Source organism: Dendropsophus ebraccatus, chromosome 3 (genome assembly GCF_027789765.1).
Source record: "Dendropsophus ebraccatus isolate aDenEbr1 chromosome 3, aDenEbr1.pat, whole genome shotgun sequence".
In the NCBI taxonomy this organism is placed as follows: Eukaryota; Metazoa; Chordata; class Amphibia; order Anura; family Hylidae; genus Dendropsophus; species Dendropsophus ebraccatus.
This window is the reverse complement of record NC_091456.1, coordinates 37,565,169-37,587,093: the sequence shown is the minus strand read 5'-3', so window position 1 is coordinate 37,587,093 and position 21,925 is coordinate 37,565,169. Positions and strand designations below refer to the sequence as shown.

General features: G+C 40.7%; 1 protein-coding gene and 1 long non-coding RNA gene across 2 annotated transcripts in view; one reads left to right on the top strand and one right to left on the bottom strand.

Moving 5' to 3' along the window:
* The first annotated feature begins 254 nt into the window (after nt 1-254).
* Nucleotides 255-21,019, top strand: LOC138787027 (uncharacterized). The gene is made up of 3 exons (XR_011362280.1): nt 255-359; nt 20,594-20,759; nt 20,959-21,019. It is a non-coding gene; the product is annotated as an uncharacterized lncRNA (long non-coding RNA).
* The window catches only part of CABP7 (calcium binding protein 7), a 75,783-nt gene continuing 65,735 nt past the window's right edge, over nt 11,878-21,925 (bottom strand). Inside the window, exons 4-5 of the mRNA XM_069964129.1 lie at nt 13,344-13,497; nt 11,878-13,074 (exon numbers count right to left, since the gene is read on the bottom strand). Coding sequence (XP_069820230.1) covers nt 12,947-13,074; nt 13,344-13,497 — 282 coding nt within the window. The 3' untranslated portion in view covers nt 11,878-12,946. The remainder of the gene's footprint in view (nt 13,075-13,343; nt 13,498-21,925) is intronic.

The window sequence follows — 21,925 nt, the reverse complement described above, 5'->3', positions numbered from 1 at the left end:
GCTTAAAGCTCTGACAGCCTGGCTTATGGTCTGAGGCATAAGGATCTAAAGGAAACCTATATTAGTGACCTTATTGCTTTTAAAATAAATCATTTTGCAGAAAGAGTTGTTTTATAATAATAAAAAAAATGAAATCAGAGATCGAATCCCATTCATAATTGTAAATGATTACTTATATTTGTAATGACACAAGTAGCAAAATCTGCTGACAGGTATGTAAGCCTTGGGGAATATATTGATTTTGACAGGATTCTGAATGTTTTAATCAAGACACCATGTTCAAGATGACAAGCATTAGAAAAACAAAAGGAAAAAAAAAAGTTGACAATCCAGAGACTGAACATAACAGAGCAGTATAGGTGAGAACGAATGTTTTCCTCTGTTTTTGATGCCAGATTCATTGCATGTTATTATCTGCTAGAGCAATATGATCAAACGGTCTATGGTCAAACTGGGTAAGAAAATATATTGCATTCTGTCAACAGACTGGACACATTTTATGATAGATTTTAAGATGTACTCCATAAACCATAGAATGCACTTAAAGTGTTTTTTTCTAGGCAAAATAGACTGAACAGAGGGGTGCAGACACCCGGCTTTCCCACTTTTTAACTGTTCAGTGCCCACACTACACAGTGAATGGGGTCTGAAGCATTTGTCTCCATTCACTCTAGTGGCCACACCTGGTTACTGCAGCTCAGCTACAAATCACTTGAACGGGAACTGAGCTGCAGTTTCCAGGTTGCCACCACTACACAGTGAACATAGACAACCGCTTGTGGCCCTGTTGACTGAATAGTGTAGGTGGTGAATAGCAGATTGCGCAGGGATGCTGGATGTTGGAACCCTGCCGATAAGTGACTGATGTGGATAGCTCTTTAATCTATCTTGCCTGGAAACCCCCTTTTAGGGTATGTTCACACATAGTGAGTTTGCAGCGGATTTCACACTGCGCATATTGCTGTGATACTCGTTCCCATTAGAATTTATAGCCCTGCATTCTCGCAATGTAATGGCAGCTTTCTTTAACCGGGCCAGTAAAATTAATAAAAAGACCATGCTTACCTGTCCCCGTTCCTTCCCCATTGGCTTGTCCGGTCTCGACTCGCTGATGCTCTCCTCAGCCAATCACTGCGTTCTCCTGCCACAGCCACTGATTGGCTGAGCAGATTGTCAGTGAGGCGAGACCCAAAAGTAGCAGGGAGGAACGGGTAAGCATGGTGTGTTTATTATTTTTACTGGGACGGCATAGAATGCATCCTTATAGGCTCTAATGGTAACGAGAATCACAGCGCATTTGCGTGAAATCCGCTGCAAACTCGTTACGTGTGAATGTGCCCTAATAGTTTGTGTAAAGGCTCTGAGGCCAGATTCTGCACCACCAAAGCGGCAGCACTGTGTCAGTTCCACTTATTTAGTCCTCACATTATCCTCAGTCCTGCTCATTTTATTTGTGCAAATGTATTTTTGTGTTTTATTACGCTTTATTTAACTCTTTGCAACCTATATGAACATTATAGCATGTTTTGTCGCAAGCAATAGAAGACACAAAGGGAACCTTTCAAATCGCCAACATTTCATTCTTCCTTTATGTATCCCTGATTCTTACTGACAATGGATGTAGTCATTTTACGGACTGAAATGTTGAAGATAAGTTCAGTTCATTAGAATATAGGCACAGATTTATCAACCATGGTGTAAAGTGAAACTGGCTCAGTTGCCCCTAGCAACCAATCAGAGTCCACTTTTCATTCCTCACAGACTCGAATCTGATTGGTTGCTAGGGGCAACTGAGCCAGTTTCACTTTACACCATGGTTGATAAATCTCCTCTTATATAGTGTTATTACTGAGGCACTTTATGACCAAATATCCACATAACACCAGATCCTATTGGGCTCACATGATACTTTTTGATGTTGGTTCAGCCCAAAATAAGCGTAGCTCATGGATAAACCTAAATTATCTATACTATGCCAAATAAATATCTGTCCAGGAAACGTCATATTCAGTTTGTTGACATACGGAAATTTTACATAATATTTCACTTTAAACATAAGACATTTACACAAGTGCAACTTCTATGTTTCCATTAAGGGTAAAAAATAGAAGAACGATTTAAAAAAATAGCCACAATATTCAACGTGAAATCACAAACTTTGACCTTGCCATTTTGCATAGATAATACATTTTCCGTAGGCGAATAAATTGCATCCACAGTTTCAAGCAAAAGGAAAAAATATATATATTATTATGAAACACGAGCATTGACGGAGGAATTCTGTAGTAACACAACTTAAACATGGGTTTGTCTGTAACCTATATGGGGAATAAAGAAAACATAAGCGCTAAGGAACGGTATTAGGGTCGTTCTTAGCAAACATTAAAATCACAAATTTAATTGTCTTACTTGCCTTAGGAACAGAATCGATTCATCGGTTTGGTTGATATCTGCCACCATTTTGTTTTTGTACAAGTTTTTGCATATCCTCACTTTAGTGGCCACTTAAATCGGACCCGTGGTCAATCCCAAAAATGGAGTTTTACTTTTTATAGCCTCAGGTGCTCATATTCCAGTTGTTTTTTTTTTGTTGCACCCCCGATCCTGGAGATATAGGGGTATAACTACTTGGTTCACTTTTGCTAAATAGTAAGAGAGGTGGTAAAATGAGATGTAAATGCTAGGCTAATGGTCCGTTTACACAAGGCAATAATTCGCCCAATCGATCGTTTAACGATTTTGAAGCAACAATTAGATTTTTATAATGATCAGCGTTTAGAAAAAGTGAACAATCGTTTAGAAAATCGTTATTGCCATTGTTTTAAAATCGCTTAAGCCCATCTCACACATGTGAAAGACTGTTTACACAAAGCGATCTGTGAATTCTTAGCGAACAACCAATCACAATTTGAGAACATGTTGAAAGATCACAATGAACGATTTCTCGCTCATCGTTTGATCGTTTGCTGTGTTTACACAAGTCTATTATCGCTCAAATGCGATCGTTATCGTGAAAATTCAAACGATAATCTTTCCATGTAAACGCACCATTAAGTAGTGTAATTATGATGCTGACGAGAGTGAGAATAGTGATCACTGGGTGTGATTTTTGAAGCTCCTATTTACATCCCCTGAGCCTAGGATTCATATTCTAAGTTCCCGCCCATCTGACTCTTCAGTGAAAAGTACATATAGTTAACCAAATAGTAAAACCACTGTATGGCACACTGTCTAAAAAAAAAAAAAAAAAAGAGAAAAGGTGTCCATTTAAAAAAAAAAAAATAATGTTCATTATTACCAAATATTAATTGAAGTCAATGGAATGACAGCCTCCCAATACACATAGGGGGAGATTTATCAAACTGGTGTAAAGTAGAATTGTCTTAGTTGCCCCTAGCAACCAATCAGATTCCACCTTTCATTTTTCAAAGAATCTGTGAGGAATTAAAAGTGGAATCTGATTGGTTGCTAGGGGCAACTGAGCCAGTTTCACATTACACCAGTTTGATAAATCTCCCCCATAGTGTATTGAATAACAGACGTTATTCACGTGAATGTCAAATTATTCCTTATGACAATTATTATTTGTGGATGTTATTTTTAGTTGTTCACACTTTTTTTTCACCGTCCTTTCACCATCTTTACTACAAAATTCAATGGGCTTTTACAAAAGACACCAAAAAGGCCTAAATTAGAATAATGTATCAACGGCCGTCATTGTAATGATGGGCGCCCAAAATGATGGACATTATTTTAGGAAAACAACATGGACAGAAAAAAACGGGTATAGCAAGTAGGTAAAGACACTATTGGAATCAGGGCACATGCGGCTATGAAGTGACATAAACTCCGCTGACCACATGACCTCTTTCATCGGTTCTCCGGGACTTTACCATTAAAGGGGTTATCCAGCGCTACAAAAACATGGACACTTTTCTCCCTCTCTTTTCTCCAGATTGGGTGGGGTTTGAAACTCAGTTCCACTGAAGTAAATGGAGCTTAATTGCAAACCACACCTGAACTGGAGACAACAGTAGGGGGGAAAGTGGCCATGTTTTTGTAGCGCTGGATAACCCCTTTAAGGAAGCTCTGTAAAGACTTCTGTGGTAAAAAATCTTCAGCTTTGGTTTCCTCACATTAACAAATCACCCTTGTTTGCTGCTTTCCAATATTTTAGTGCAAATCAATGTGTCGGTGTACTGTGATACTAATAGGTACATAATAGAGATACAATAGTATAGCAAGACAGTGCACTCTAACACATAAACATTCATGACAGCTGCAAGGGCAACCAACACATTTCAGGAGGCTGCTGTCCTAGGATGGGATTTTATTTTTTTGCTGCCCTGCATATTTGTACCTGGCTCTTCTAGATCACTAAAAGTCGATTTGGCCTGTAAATTTCCATTAAATATATTGACGTCGGTCCCAAGCTTTAAACAGGAACTGGTAGCAGGATAAAAAGAAGCAATGGAAATGTGATTTTGTTGTTCTGAATTATTAGTATTGCGTATTTATACAATATATAACCAGTGGGCCTAGCTGAGAAATTGTGGCAAACATAGAATTTAGTTGTATTGGTTGCTTACTGTATTGCATTTGAACATTGCACATTACATATTATATAACAGACCATGCCGACGAGAATTTTCCAATGCAAATTCAGAGAGAATTGGGCAACCCCTTTATCCGAATCAGAGAATTATGGTACATATTCTACCCAACCAATTCAGAAAAACTCTTCATGTTCCCAAAATGTGTGCTGCTGGCTGTCATATTATTCAATGATATGCAGTTGGTATGTGTTTTTCCTCTTTGTTCATCAATATATCTTCCATTTACTTTTCATAAAAGGAATATTAATGAAGCGTTTGTCATTGTATTATAATAATACTGTATGCACCCCTGCTGCAAAAAATCAGCTATAAAATGGTAGATTTTGATATCGTTATGATTTTAATTTTTTTTTTTATCAGTAATCATCCACTAGGGCCTAGACTCAATTACTCTAGCTTCTTATGTATTCCTAAAATATAAGTAGTCAAGGCATTTACAAGGATCACTGGGAGCCAGCGTATGCCTATGTTCACACAACGTCAAAAATAGAGAAAAGGTGTCTGATTTTGATATTTTAAAAAACTTCCTTTTTTGCCACGACTGACTGTAATGGCAATGCATTGACGTCAATGGAAAGACGGACGTCCAATGCACACAATGTATTGAATAACGGACGTTTTTACCGCAGACGTCAAAATAATGAATATGATCATTATTTTTGGTCGTCTTTTGCAAACAGCGGACGTTTTTTTATTAGTTGTTCACACATGATTTTTCTTTTGTCAACGTTCTTTCTCCGTTTTTACCATTAAATTCAATGGACTTTTCAATTAGGCCACACCAAAAGGGCAATTAGTAACCCAAACTAAAATAATGTACCAACAGGCTTCATTGCACTAAGCGGAGGCCAGACAGCTAAATGACGTCCATTATTTTAGACTCAAAATGATGGACGTTATTTTAAACGGAGCTGAAAAAAAATTGTGTGAACATAGCCTTTGGCTGCTCACTCTCTAAATTTAAATTTGTCCATAAGGTAACTGGCTTTGTGCAGAGATACACCGTTTAACTCTTAAATGCAGAGAAAATGTATGTAAACGTTCATCTATGTGCTACCTGTGCTGATCTGTTAGAGGCCATGTTCACACGCTGTAAAATAACGGCCCTTGTTTTCATACGTCAACGATTTCCATTGACGTCTATGGAAACAACGGCCGTTGGTTCACACAATGTATAAAATAATGAGTGCTGCACATTAATGTTCGTGACATTAATTTGCCTCCATTATTGAGCGAACAGCGGTCATTATTTTAAGTCATTCACACATTTTTCAGCATAATTTTTCACTATGTGGAATGGAACTTTAAAATAGCCACACCCAAAAAGCCACACTTAAAAGGCCCAGCAGCCGTCATTGCAATGACAGCCGCCACAGTATGTTACACAAAGGCCGTTATCTCATACTCAAAATAATGTCCGTTGTTTTAAGTATCAAATAACAGCAGTTCAAAATCATTGTGTGAACATAGCCATAGTGTGCCTCCAATGAATTAGAATAGGACTTTTATATGAAACCACCAAAGCATCAGATAGAGAAACCCTTTAAGATTAGGGCATCACATTAACTTTGCATAACACCATTTTCAGTATAAATGTCTCCATCCCATTAGGTTAGAACACCATTTTGATTTCTTTTTCTATTTAAATGGATTAAAAATTCTATTCTGACTGACAGCCTAATATCTTTATGAGGGCCAGCGCAACAATATCCCCCGACTGACATTATAGGAATGTATCATCATTAAGTTATATATTGTTTAAATCTAATAGTTAAGGTAAGCAATTTTTAGGACTTTTTGGCCATTTCTTTTTTAAATTTCCATGCCACACTGGCCACTGAGCCTCCTGAATGGCATACACTTTATTTCTGTATAGATCAGGTCCCAGCAGTAAGACTACAGTGAAATGTAATACCTTTTTTGTACAGCTGGAGGCAGCACCTCCTTTGCCCAGAGCATGCATAGAACACTCTACTATAGAACTCAGTCTCCAGAACCTACAGGTCCCTATTGTCCAAGTGGCTACTGTAAAATATGTATTTGAATGATGTTAAGAGCAGCTAAGGCTAGATGGAAACCCCATAATCCTTTACAGAAAATAGAATATAAAATCTACAATCAGAAAAGAAAGAATATTGATCAGTTTCTAGATTCAATTAATTAAAATATATAAGGGATACAATAATAAAACACTGGAGCTTAGGAGTTAACTGTGTTCTTATCTATGTACTATACATTTAGCTCCCTCTAGTGGTGACTGAAGCTGAACAGAATTTCACATTTTATCTGTGCAGAGTCTCAAGCTCTGTACATGCAAAAACTATTGTATCATGGACCAAAAGCAATGTAAGGCTATGTTCCCAGTTTAGGAACATATCAGGCAAAGGCGGTCGTCTCATTACCGTCTATATAATGAGAAGGCCACCTTTTCCCTATATGAGTAGGAACATAGCCCTAGTTTGTCTATTAAAGGGGTTGTCTAGCTCCTTCTACTATGTGTGGCTCATTTATACTTCTATATTTTAAGTCCATTCATGTTATCTTGACAAAATAGGGAAAAAAATGTTACTTCTCTCCCAGGAGGAAACCTGTCATCCTTCATGCTGCCCAAACCACAAGTCAGCGGGGTAGTCCCCTGGTGGCTTCTCCTCAACCTGCCCGCCTTGATTGACAGATCTCTCACTGTTTTTGTATAGAAAGAGATATATCAATCAAGGTTGGCAGGGTAATCAAAAACGATCAGGGACTGCTCTACTGATTTGTGGTTCAGGCAGCATGAAAGTTCCCTTTAAAAATATCACCATGACTATGTAAACAAGCCCTATACGCTTTCATGGCCCGGTTAAAAGAATCATACCGATCAGGGAATAATAGTATATAGTGGATGCTTGAACTAAAGCTCATCTGATCCCACACAATCTTGTGCACCATGTAGGTATTATATATATTCTATATCATTTACATAGGTATGCTATATCTGACATTTGCCCAGCAAATTGCTCAAATATTATGTAAAGTCCTATTATTAGCTGCCTACAGATAAAAATGACATCCATACATAAATATACGTCAGCTAAAGTGAATAACGCTGTCATTGACCATGACACATGAGAAAGAATACATATAATAAACATATGTTAGCAAGCGGCACAATGATGATAGGACCAATGACAAACCTGAGCGTTTATGTCCCCGACCTTCTCCAAACACAGTTATGCAAATGTATAGTACACTATGCACCATCCAATGTACCGAAGGAGTCGGTGACATTTGAAACTACCGTAAGATGCAATCCCGGCACTGTATTGCGGAATTTCCTACCTAGCGTAACACATTACTTTGGTATAATGTAAATCATCATGTATGGCTTTAGCAGCTTATACATAGCAATGAAGGTGAAAAACAAGAAAAATTAAAAAAAAAGTTTGATAGAACAGAAGTTGTGTGAGACCCGATGAGCTGAAGCGTTACTGTTTATTATCTTTTCTCCATGATGGACCTTATGACAGACACGAAAATGAGATTTACATCATCCTGCGACTTTGTTCTCCAAATATTTCTGAAAAAAAAAGAGGAGTGCGAAGGACAAACAGGGGAGCGAGAATGAAGAGGAGAGGAGGTGTGGTAATGAAAGAGACAGGTGGTGAGAGCAGAGGTGAGCCAGGGCTGTGGAATGAATGCAGCATTAGCTGATTATTGCAGCCTGTCACTCCGCGAGCTCATTATCCCGTCTCTCATTGTGATGATACAATAACTTCCGCCAGGAAGAGAGCGTGAAGGGAGCAGATTAGTCTTATGTGCAGGGAATCAGAATGGCACATAGCTGCTGGAGAGGCTGGCCAATCTGCAGTGTCACATATCATTCAATGAAACATAGGATGTATGACCCCTGAAGTGAGACTTAACTACCAAAGGGCCTTGAACTGAAAGGACAAATTGCAGTCTTTCCGTAGAACAGACTGCTTGTCAAACTGTCAACTGATGTCACGTGCTGCAATATGGGTATTTTTGCGCTTTCCGATATTCCAGCTCTTTAACACGAGATAGAAGAAGAATTCTGACAAATAATCAGATTTATTACAAAAATGACGCATGACGTGAAAAGAAAGGATTGGTGGAAGAACGCTGAGAATGAAGGACGATTTCTGCCAATATTGGCGGAGAGCTAGACGAGGTACTGATACATACAAAATGATAGTGGATAATGCAAACAGGTAGTGATGAGCGAATCTACAGTAGGAATGAAGCGAATCTGTATTCTGCTCAATAGTCTGTGGGCTTTGAAGTCTGCTCTGCTTCCTGCCGCTGGTCCCTGGGTGCTGGGAAAAGATGGATCCAGTCCTGGGAAACTTCTTCCACTTTCCCAGGACTGGATCCATCTTTTTTTCAGCACCCGGGGAGAAGGGGCAGGAAGCAGAGCAGACTTTAAAGCCAGCAGACTAATGAGCAGAATACAGATTCGCTTCATTCCTACTGTAGATTCGCTCATCACTACAAACAAGCTCTGAAAAGAACAATGGAATCTGATAAAGCAACAAGGGTGGGAAAACGAAAGATATAAAGAAGAAAGAAGGGGAACAGTTTCATAATAAACGAGCAAAATAATATAAGGGGAACATGGATAGAGATGATCGAACATCGGGAAATTTTAGGTTCGATCGAACTTGAACCTTCTTGAAACTTCTGCATTTGATTCCCGATGCCTTCCCGTTCCGTGGGGAAGGTGGAGACTGCCCGAGTACTGCCTGGAAAACAAGGATACATACTTTTACCTAGGCTGTATCCCTGTTTTCCAGGCGGTACTCGGGCTGTCTCCACCTTCCCCACGGAACGGAAAGGCATTAGGAGTCAAATGTGGAAGGTTCGAGCGTGATTGAACCTAACAATTCCTGATGTTCGATCATCTCTAAACATGGAATGAAAGTGGAAGGACGAGACTATAGGAAAGTAGAAAATAGCTGATAGGCGAGGTTTAATTGATTATGTGGATTATGTGGCCGTCATTGCTGATGGCCATCAAAAAGTCTGTTATTTGCCATGATGGCTGTCTATAATGAACATAATCATTGTAGATGGTCGTCGAGAGGAAATACCGGACGTTTTTTGACAGCTGTCAGCAATGACGGGCGCAAAATATCGTCATGTGAACATAGCCGTAGACTGCAGTGAAAGAGTAATTGCAGGTTGAAAGGTGATAATATAGTAAGAGTTGGAAAAGGAAGGATAGAGAATGGTATGGAACTGATGGGCATGTTATCATCTTCAGGGCCTAAAACTCAAAACATAGGTAAATTTGATAATGATTTTTAGCATTATTAGGCTATGTTCACACACCGTCAAAATTACATTATTCCTGGAGGGTCATTTCTTAACCACAAACTACAGCCGTTATTTTATAACAATGTCCGTCATTTGTGCAATGTGACGGCCATTATTATAAAATAACTTAGGCTATGTTCCCACAACCCCTTTTTTGGCCGTTTTTACTGGACAGCCATCATTTAAAGGCAAATAAGGGTCGTTATTTTATAATAAACAATTATTTGCCATTGAATGACAGGCATCTGGTAAAAACTCTAAAACCAAGTTAAAGGGGTTATCCAGCGCTACAAAAACATGGCCACTTTTTCCCCTTTTGTTGTCTCCAGTTCAGGTGCAGTTTGCAATTAAGCTCCATTTACTTCGGAGAAACCTCATCACTCCTCTACTCATTGTAAAGATGACTCTTAATCTTTCCAGATAAATAACTTGTATATAAATATAACTTTGTCGTCTCATAGCTTTTCCTTAAGATGGCAGACCCTTCTCTCAGGTCACATGTTGATCTGACAGTTTAGCAACATAAACCATGTTTTGTGAAAAAAAAAGTACAATCTCCAATTCATGTTTTTGATGGAAGCCACTGTGCCACATAAAGTCTTTTGGTAAACTTGTGGCCTATTTGGTTCTAAGGCTGCGACAGAACAATATGAGTGGAAATGATGCTATGAATTTACATATGACGAAATAATGACTGAACAGAGAAGGGGGGGGGGGTCATGTCATCTAATGTTTATAAACCCTATGCTCAGGGCAGTTTGATGTATCTCAAAAACAGCTGGCAATGACTTTCAATTAATGAACAGTTTGCTGTTGTTTACTCTTTGTAGTGCATGCAGCTGCACATCTAGAAATATATAACAAAACTTATAACTAGAGTTATATAACTAGAGTTTTCTGGGGTCCAAAAGTCTATATAATTATAGATATATTGGGGGAGATTTATCAAACATGGTGTAAAGTGAAACTCTCAGTTGCCCCTAGCAACCAATCAGATTCCACCTTTCATTCCTCACAGACTCTTTGGAAAATGAAAGGTGGAATCTGATTGGTTGCTAGGGGCAACTGAGCCAGTTTTACTTTACACCATGTTTGATAAATCTCCCCCATAGATATATTTTTATTTGGCTTAGGGTGCTGTAAAAATACAAAAAGATGCCATACTCACCTGTTCCGATTCCCGCAGCTGCCGTTCCAAAGACTCCTGGTCTTCACTGCTCTCATTTGCTTCCTGGATCATGTCCCTGCAGGAACTAGGCCCACACAGCCAATCACTGGCTGAGGTGGGTCACCAATGTGGCCAGTGTTAATCTAGATGGACATTTCCTGCAGGCACAACACATCAAAGGAATTGGATGCGCCCGTGAGCAACAGGCACTAGGAGCCATTAGAGCACAACTCGAGATCAGAGCAGATGAATATGGCTTTTTTTATTTTTTTTTATTATAACACCCTGAGCTAAATATAAAATAATTTGTGTAGTCGGAATATTCTTTCAACTCTATGTTCTCGCAGGATATTTGAAGCTCTGGATCAGATATGTTGAAAAATTATTCATCTCACAAATGACAGTGTTAAATGGTGGGCATTCATTTAGACAGGTAAGCATGTTGCCAAGTTTGGCAATTTTGTGCCCAATTTTTAGATTTTTTTTCTCTCTTGAAAACCATGAAAACCAGAACTATCCATTTTTGTGCTACTTATGTAATGCCCTGTTGGCCATCCGCTGCTTGTGACACCGTGAATGTGTTGGAAACTTTGAACTGGGAAATTTCGAAGCGTCCTGGCACCTTCATGACAATATCAAACTAAAAATAGCTGCAAGAGTATTAAGTTTTCCTTACCGGCAAGTATATGATTCTTTGGCCTACTGCTTAGACAAGTGCATCAACGGAGGTGCCCATTATACTCAAGAATACATTAGAATTATTGTTCCATCGGGAAATCTTACCTTTTGACAATCCCTTCTAATTAGGTCCTGGAAGTAACAGGTTTAACCCTCACGTAAAGAACATAGAAGATGATAAATCAATAACAAAGAACTTTGCACACTGAAGCTGGAGATACTGAAATGCATTAAAAACGGGATTTCAAAAAGAATAGCAAATGTGAGCATAGACCTGGCTCCGAGATACAAAGTACAAGAGTTCCAAATTGCTGAATTTATATAAAATATGTAAAGCAAAAAGGGGTCAAATCTGAAAGAGGCGTGCTATTAACTTGGTTAAAGAGTGAAAACCTGCAGCAAACAATAGAATGGTGAATATCGTCTATACAGAGATACTTTATCATGAGGACGGACATTCCTGCTTTGAAAAATAACAATAGCAATTCTTTGCTCTTGAAGCAGCCGGCAGCTTATTGGTTTCCAATGCGATTGCAGCAAAGGGAATCAGGGCTTCATAGCAATCCCCCTTTGTCACAAGAGATAACGTCCAAACAGGGTATGGGCCAATTATACTTCAAGCAGATACTTCGACATAGAGACGTATGGAAGGCAAATAGGGAGAGCTACATTTAACATCAACCCATTCAGCAATTTAGGGGGTAAGGCGAATGATATTGGGGGGGAGGGGAAGACAAATTAACCTTCGTGCTGCCTTTCTCCTTGCAGTGTAGAAAAGATTACACATTAGCAGGAGCTCATTAACCCTACTGACCCTGTGCCCAGCAACCAAAGAGTTAACCCTTTAGCGACCAAAAGTGTTATTGCTCATAAATATAGAGTTATATATCCGTATACATATATACACCTATTATATATATATAGAAAGTCCCTTCGTGTCACAGATTTTTAAAAGCACAGATGGTCACCTGACAATTTAAATGCCCATGCATTTTCCATGCAAATCCTCCCATGCACATTCAGACACTGGAGGGTAAGTCCCATGTTTCTCAAGGTCTTAGGGGGGGATCCTCCTCTGTACATTGCAGTCCGTTTATAAGTGGGGAATAGGCAGGAGAAGCTCCTGGAAGTACATTAATGTTCATGGCTTGATATGCCCAAATCATCACTTCATGCCACTGCGCAGGACCTGATTTGCAGCTATTAGCATTACACTAATGATGAAAGCGATGGCAAAGGCGCAGATCAGACTCTTACGGACACAGGTTTGGCGGATTTGTTGATTTGGAGAAGCTGAAACGAAGAAGGCAAAGTGTCATCAGATATAAGACCTATATTCCTTATGTTGAGATTGCAATCACATAAAATCTATAATGTGACATCCCATAGAAACACTTTCCTGGTTGTCAAGGCCCAAAAGCTAGTGGAAGTTTGAAGGATCTAGCTGAAGATCATGGCACTAACACTGCATACAATTAGATTTTATTCTGTGATTCAAAGAGAAAGTATCTTCCATAACTATGGGCACAGTTCACATCTGACCCCACAGAATTAATACTTACTTTCCATGTCCACTGGACAATCCCCTTTTGTTCCGATGTTTCCAGCCTCTTCTGTCAAGATAATGTTCTCAATGTCACGCATGGAAAGGTGCTCACAAAAAGTGTCATATAATAATCTCTTCAGTTCCTCGACAGACAACGACTGCATGTCACACTGGAAAGACATATACAGGATACAGGGTTTTCACTGAAAACCAGTAGGAGATTTGTATTATTCCATAAATGCTAAAAGGGGTATTCCCATCTCAATTAATATAGTTGAAGGAGAAGTCTGGCAATTTCTAAAAGTTGGCTGCCTGCCGGGAGAGGGGGGAAACTGATTACAGGTACAACTTACCTCTTTTCATGCCACGAGCGGCCACAGGACCCATACTGAAAGTCATTTTTCCCCGAGTTGTGATGATGTCACGACTCGGAGGAAAATGCCTGTCCTGGCTGATGGACTGGACGATCAGCCAATCAGTGACTGAATCGGCGTCCCACCCCAGTTACTGACTGGCTGAGCAGCCAGTCCATCAGCCGGGTTGTGACGTGTACACCCCGGAGATCCCGGAGCGGCCACTCCTGCTGCTCACTGCAGGCACTGGGAGAGGTAGATTATTACTTTAATCAATTTTCCCCCTGCCAGCTGCTGGCTTTTAGAAATTGCCACACTTCCCTTTTAATCTTGTAGGATTCAGCAGGTTATATATTTTTGCAAATACATTCATTTAGACTTGCCCCTTCTGATATGCTGCTCTTTTCCTTCCATTGCTGACAGCTAGTTCTCTAGGTTACCACCCACCACTCTGCTCTAAAAGCAGTGGTCTGACTGGTGTATATATAGCTATAATGTAGATGTATAGATATATAGGGGGAGATTTATCAAACATGGTGTAAAGTGAAACTGTCTCAGTCACCCGTAGCAACCAATCAGATTCCACCTTTCAGAGTCTGTGAGGAATGAAAGGTGAAATCTGATTGGTTGCTAGGGGAGACTGAGACAGTTCTGCTTTACACCATGTTTGATAAATCTATCCATAGTGTATATGTAATGTATAACACATATTATATATATATATATATACTATAAGCTATATAGTATAACTATACTGTATATATGTATGTACTATCTATATCATAAAAATGAAAGTCTGTCTGTCCCAAATAGACTTCCAAACGCCTGAACCGTTTGACCCCAAAGTTGGCACACAGATACATTGGGTGCCCGGGAAGGTTATTGCGAAGGTCCTGTCCCCGCCAGATGTACAGGAGGGGAGGGGGAGGGGGAAGAGCGGCGCCCCATAGAGATGAATGGGAAAATCTCCTCACTGCACACTGATATAATTAGCTGCAGCTGCCCAGCAGTTGGCAGTTGGGAGCCTTAAAAAACCAATAGGATTACTACTTTCACAGGGAGCTGGAATGTGAATGGTTGCTAGGGCAGCTGCCTCACAACAGATCCACAGAAATAACTGGTAGACCCCCTACTCCATCTATACAGTAAATGTATATACAGGGCACTACAGGTATACAGGACCCCCTACTCCATCTATACAGTACTTGTATACAGGACCCCCTACTCCATCTATACAGGACATGTATACAGGACCCCCTACTCCATCTATACAGGTATACAGGGCAGTATTACCAGCTGCTGCTGCCCTAAGCACTAAACCTGAAGATGCCCCATCCTCACTCACCAGGATAGGTAGGTAATAGCTCCAGACATCACATTTAACACTGCCACACCAGACCTGACCAATACTGCCATACTGTGACTGGATAACACCGCCATACCAGACCTGACCAATACCGCCTTACTGTAACTGGATAACAATACCACACGAGACCTGACCAATACCGCTATACTGTGACTGGATAACACTGCCATACCAGACCTGTTCAATACCGCCATACTGTGACTGGATAACACCACTATACCAGACCTGTCCAATACCGCCATACTGTGACTGGATAACACTGCCATACCAGACCTGACCAATACCGCCATACTGTGACTGGATAACACCGCTATACCAGACCTGACCAATACTGCCATACCCCCCCTCGAAAAGACACCAGATTTTCTGAACGGGAGGGTACTGCCCCTCTGCAAGGTGCTACCCTAGGCACCAGACCATGGGTGCCTAATGGTTAATACGACCCTGCAGGTATACAGGACACTACAGGTATACAGGACCCCAAAACTATACAGGTGCACGGGACCTCCACCAACTATATACTACAGGTCCCCAGGACCCCAAACTTTACACTACAGGTATACAGGACCCCAAAACTATACACTATAGGTATACAGGACCTCCACCAACTATATACTTTAGGTATACAGGACCTCCACCAACTATATACTACAAGTATACAGGACCCCAAACTATACACTACAGGTATACAGGACCCCAAAACTATACACTACAAGTATACAGGAACTCCACCAACTATATACTACAGGTATATAGGACCCCAAACTATACACTACAGGTATACAGGACCCCAAAACTATACACTACAGGTATATAGGCCCTCCACCAACTCTATACTACAGGTATACAGCACCTTCACCAAATCTATACTACAGGTATACAGGACCCCTCAAACTTTACATTACAGGTATACCGGACCTCCACCAACTATATACTACAGGTATACAGGACCCCAAACTATACACTACGGGTTTACAGAAACCCAAAACTATACACTACAGGTATACACACTGACACTTTATACCCAGGCAGCGCCGGGTACACTTTCTAGTAAGCTATATATACACCAGCCAGACCACTGCTTTTAGAGCAGAGTGGTAGTCTGTAACCTAGACAACAAGCTGTCAGCAATGGGAGGGAAAGGGCAGCAAATAAGGAGAAGGAGGCAAGTTAAATGAATGCTAAATGAATGTATTTACAAAAATATGACGAGTCCTACTATATTAGTTATGATGGGAATAATTCTTTAAAGCGGCACTGTCAGCAGGTTCTTCCCAGAGAACCTGCTGATATGCCGCACTAGCTGTGTCCCTCAGTAGTATATTGCCATTAGTTTCACCCCTCTCCTCGCCCGCATTGTTTCTAAAATCGTTAAATGCTCTTATGCAAATTATTTGCATAAGCACATTTAGGGCGTTGCTCGGGCCGCCCAGCCCGCCCCCTCCGGTCCCATATTCATATATGTATAGAGGGCTCTGGCGGCTGCATAGGGAAGAAGTCCAATCGCCGATCCTCCCAGAGGTCCCTCAGGACGTATGTATAAGATAGACTTATACTTACGTCATGAGAGACCTCAGGGAGGATCAGAGGTGGCCCGGGGGATTCGAGCATGCGCAGGAAGCAGCCTGTCTCTGACAGGACTGCTTCCCTGCCCAGCCGCCGTGTATACAGTCCACTATGCTCTCCGGCCCTGAGCATCGCCCTAAATGTTCTTTTGCAAGTAATTTGCATAAGAGCATTTAACGTTTTTACAAACAATGCGGGGGAGGAGAGGGGTGAAAGTAATGGCAATATACTACTGAGAGACACAGCTAGTGCGGCATATCAGCAGGTTCTCTGGGAAGAACCTACTGATAGTGCCGCTTTAAGTAGAAGACAAGAGGGCCACATTGATAAATAATGATAAAAGGCTGGTATCTTTATTACCACTGGTGTATCCTAATGCCCAGCAGTAGGTTGAACCTTTTTTCTAATGGGAGGGTTTCACCATTTCAGTCTCGTTCATTGCCAAAAGGTGCATGAAATCCAGTATACGGCCAAAAAAAGCCCATAGACAACACTAACAGTAGATTGGGTCGCGCCATAGGGTGTAATGCTGTTGGACAGTTGGGTGTAATACCAATGGACAGTAGGGTTGTAGTATAGTGGAAAAGCATTTTTTGGAGCAATGAACCACGCGTCATCGTATAGTTGTCTGATGGAATAATATGGGTTTGGCAGATGACACAAGAACACTTCCCGGCCAATTGCTAAGTGCCAGCTGTAATGTTGGGTTGAGGAGTAACAATCAGGGACCATTTCTCTATGCTCATGCAAGGAAAGACACCTGTTCATCATGCAGGTCATATATCAACTGAGCGCAGCTAACGTAGGCTAATTATATTAAGTTTTGCTAATTATAATATCAACTCTGCATGCTTAGCAGGAGACAATGCTCTTTGTTATGCAACTATTAGTCAGTATAATGTGACTGTACGGTTACAGAGGTTTTGGTGCTGTGTGACAGAAGAGCTGACCATACAATGTGGGCATTCCCGGTATTCTCTGCTGCTTAATGTGGACGCAAAGCTGCTGTACACAGGCACAGTGAAGAGTGACACCTAGTGGCCATATGTTTAACATTGATTTAAACAAAGAAAACCAATCACATTAGAAATGGCTATTAAGCTCAGGAAATGTGCTGATAAACCACTCATCACACTTCCCATACATGTCCCTATATCCCCCGTCTCTGCAAAGAAAAACTTATAAACTTATTTTCACAGATTGGCATGCTGTATAGTAAAAACCCCCAAGTAGTCATCTGGGCGTTGGGCTGTGGGCAGGTAGTCACGATCCCCTGGGCCGTTCAACGATGTAATCACGCCCCTCTGGGCGTGAGGGGCGTCATTCAAATTCCAGTGAAGCTGCAATGTCCTTCAGAGGCGTGCCGTAGCGTCCGACGTTGTCATCATGCCGCACATGCGCAGTACAGCAAATCCCATTTTGTGCTGTAGGCGGCGTGATGACAGAAAAGTTTTAAGGATACTAAAGAAGCATAAGTAGGGACACTTACCATTGCACTGTATAACTTATTCATGTGAAGACATCAGTGCAGAGTAGGGAGAAACAGAGCAGTAGGCACATCCCTGGCAATGGCTGTTTTGTGCACTTGGCACTTCTTCCGGCTGGGAAACCAATCTAAAGCTAATTGCATGCTAGGCTGCATAGCAAAAGGTATAACCAGTAGGAAGAGGAAGATTGCAATTCCACTGTATAAAGCTCAAGTAAGACCACATCTGGAATACTGTGTTCTGTTAAACTCACCTACTCAACTGAAACTCAATACAATAGAACGGATCCAAAGACGGGCTGCAAAAATGGACGGTCTGAAGCATAAAACATATCCGGAAAGCATTAAGAAACTGAATCTGTATAGTCTGGAGAACTGCAGTAACTGAACTTAAACATGAGTGTGATAAACATACATCTATTTTTAAAAAAATTCAGGAAATTATAACTATTAGTTGATTTAAACTGCCCAGCGGACTCCTAAGTGTAGAATAAACAGAAATTTTACTGCAGTGATTAAGACGTGCAATACATCGAAACACGTTGCAATCTTTACCTATGGATTTGCGATTTTATCTGTAGACTTGAATAAAGGATATTTTTTACGGGATTGGATTTTGCTATGGACTTTTCCCTTTCAATTGTTCTGTGCAACCACTCCATAGAGTCCCTGGATATCTACGGCACTGCCAAGAATCCAAACATTGTGCAGGGGTAGGTTCACATTTATTTTTGGCATTTATGTGGTTGTAGAGTTTTTTTACTTCATTTAGCATTACTTAGCTCTAGAGATGAGCGAGCATGGTCGTCCGAGCTTGGTACTCGTTCGAGTATTAGGGTACTGGATGGGGCTCGTTACTCGGACAAGCATCTTGCTATACTTGAGACAATGGCATCTTCCTCTTCCTGCATGTTTGATGGCTTTTTTTCAGCCATTCATCATGCAGGAGAGTCTTTGGGAGTTCACAGCATCACGTAGGAACCATAATTGTCGATAGCAGCGATTAGCTGGACAGATCAGATGACCTGGCATATAAGAATCAGGTCCTGCGGTGTTTGCGTCAGATGCAGGCTGGAAGAGATTAGGGAGAGAGCTGCTGTCTGTAAGGGAGAGAGTTAGGCAGGGAATTAGTGTGCGGTTAGGCAGGAATCCGACACGAAGAACCCAACAGTCCTTCTAAGGGCTTAAAATTTTTAAAACATTTTTTTTTTTTTGCTACTCTTGACTGCTGGCTTGGACTTGTAGTGCAACTGTCAGTAGTCAACTTGTCCTGTTGCTGACATTCTCTTGGCTGACTTGGATCTGTAGTTCAGCTATACCTATCCTCACTGTGCTGTGCCCTGTGCACGTGGTGCCTTTAAAAAAAAAGTTACACACATACTCTATACGTCTACCCCCAAAATGGCTGTCAGTAGTGAATTTGTCCTGTTATGATTAGCCAGCCCCGAGGCGTCCATGCATGCTTCCCCTGCTGTTTCCTGTCCATTTCCGTGTTGTTTCCCATTGACTTCAATAGGGTTCGTTACTCGAAACGAGCACCCGAGCATCGGGAAATATTTGTCTCGAGTATCGAGCACCCGAGCATTTTAGTACTCGCTCATCTCTACTTAGCTCTGATAGATAAGGCTTAAGTAGAAAAAGTTCGAGAAGCGCTGCTCTATAGTATGATATAGTATAATTAGGGCTGATCAGCCTCCATGTTATGTGATCAGTTTTTTTTTTAAAATGCTGAGAGTTCAGAACTCCATCAAGTGTACTCACTTTTGGCGCGGTATAGGAACAAGTTTAATGAATTAAAATGTCTATAGTGATGCACTTCTGGGGGTTCTCATAGCACAAAGACATGAGATTACATAAAAAGCTCTGTCATCTGGTTGGGACAGGGAGCGAAACAATGTTAAAGGCACAGTAACCCTATTCCTCCAAGTTATACAGAACTGTTTATCCAATTATAATGGAAATAAAAGTCTGTAAACAGCTGTGCTCACACAGATGGGTATCAAAGTCAACCTTGATTATGCATTTTCAACACAGATCAACAGATTTTATAATTGCTACTCTAATTCCATCTTCATTTAGCTGCGGCTTCAAATAACATATACAGATGCTATAGTTGGTAGGTCTTCCGGTGAGTACACTCAGGTGGTCTTATGAAACCTTTGTACCTAAGCAATGATTTTATGATTTTATATTTTAAAATAATGAGAATTTTGGAGCATACTTTGGGATTGGTAACAATCTGTAAACCTATGCATGTCTTAAAGTGGTAAGACAACAACCAAAGCTCATATATATAAGGCGGCCTGGCATTCTTCTTTTATCATAAACTGATGATGCTACTGTGCTGGAGGGAAACAGATCTGGACTGCCAGATATGTGTGAATGGGGGCCTTAATTTAAAGTGTCACTTACAACTTTCACAATCTGAACCAACAGGGGATATGATATAATGTTTGCAATTTACATTCTTTTTTTCTTTTTTCTTTTTTTTAAAGTTATTATGAGAAACCCCGGTCACCTGTGCATAGAGAAGGCATTCATGTGATTGATGGACACATTGAGCCATGATACTCTGTACTGGCTGGGACTTCCTGCGTTTGGTCTTTTTTTCAACCAGCAGAAGACTAAAAGCTGCCTTCAGGAGACTGGACCTGGATACAAGTAAGTATAGCTTTGCTTTAAAGCATGAGAACTAAAAATAATAATGAATGTAAATTAAAAACATGGTTTATATCACATCCCCTGTTGATTCAAATATTAAAAGTTATGACAACAGTAACACTTTAAAAAAATACTCAGAATGGCATAAAATAAGTCCTACTCAATTGATCTCTCTCTGCTTATGTTCCAACTCCTCCAGATCCCACCAAGTGCACTACCAGGCCACTCTCGACATAGACATTAGAGAAGCGAAGCGCTTCATTTGATCGCGCTCTGCTCATCAAGTCTGCTGTCTGTCAGCGCTGCTCTGCTCCCTGCCACTCCTCCCAGGATGCTGGGAAAAGCTGAATCCAGTCCTGGGAAACTTCTCCCAGTTTCCCAGGATTGGATCCAGCTTCTCCACGGCACCCTGGGTCGACCAGCTAGGAGTGGAGTAGCGCTGGCAGACAGCCGACTTAATGAGAGGAGTGCTAATCAAACGAAGGGTTTCGCTTCGTTTAGATCAGCGATTCGCTCATCTCTAATAGACATGTAATAAAGGAACCAGAGGACAGCCATTCTGAGCTTCTTGTTTTCAAGTAAGTGACTTGATTACTCATTTAAGGCATAGGAAGCATCCAAACACGGATTTCCTATGTACTAGGCCAAAAGGTCTGACATCATTCCTACTTCATCACTACTTGAAATGCTGTTAAAGGGGTAGTCCACCCAAAAAAAAATTTCTTTCAAATCAACTGGTGCCATAAAGTGCCAGAGATTTGTAATTCACTTCTATTAAAAAATCTTAAGTCTTCCAGTACTTATCAGCTGCTGTGTGTCCAGCAGGAAGTGGTGTTTTCTTTCCTGTCTGACCCAGTGCTCTCTGTTACCTCCTCTGTCCATGTCAGGAACTGTCCAAAGCAGGAGCAAATCCCCATAGAAAACCTCTCCTGCTCTCCAGACTGGAAATAATACAACTTCCTGTTGGGCATACAGCAGCTGATAAGTACTGGAAGGCTTGAGATTTTTTAATAGAAGTAAATTACAAATCTCTGGCACTTCATGGTAGCAGTTGATTTGAAAGAAAAATTTTTTGGGTGGACTACCCCTTTAAACAGCATGGAAGCTTTTTGTACTATTTTATGTGAACTACTTTGCAATCAGTCTTCAAAAAGGTATAGAGATCG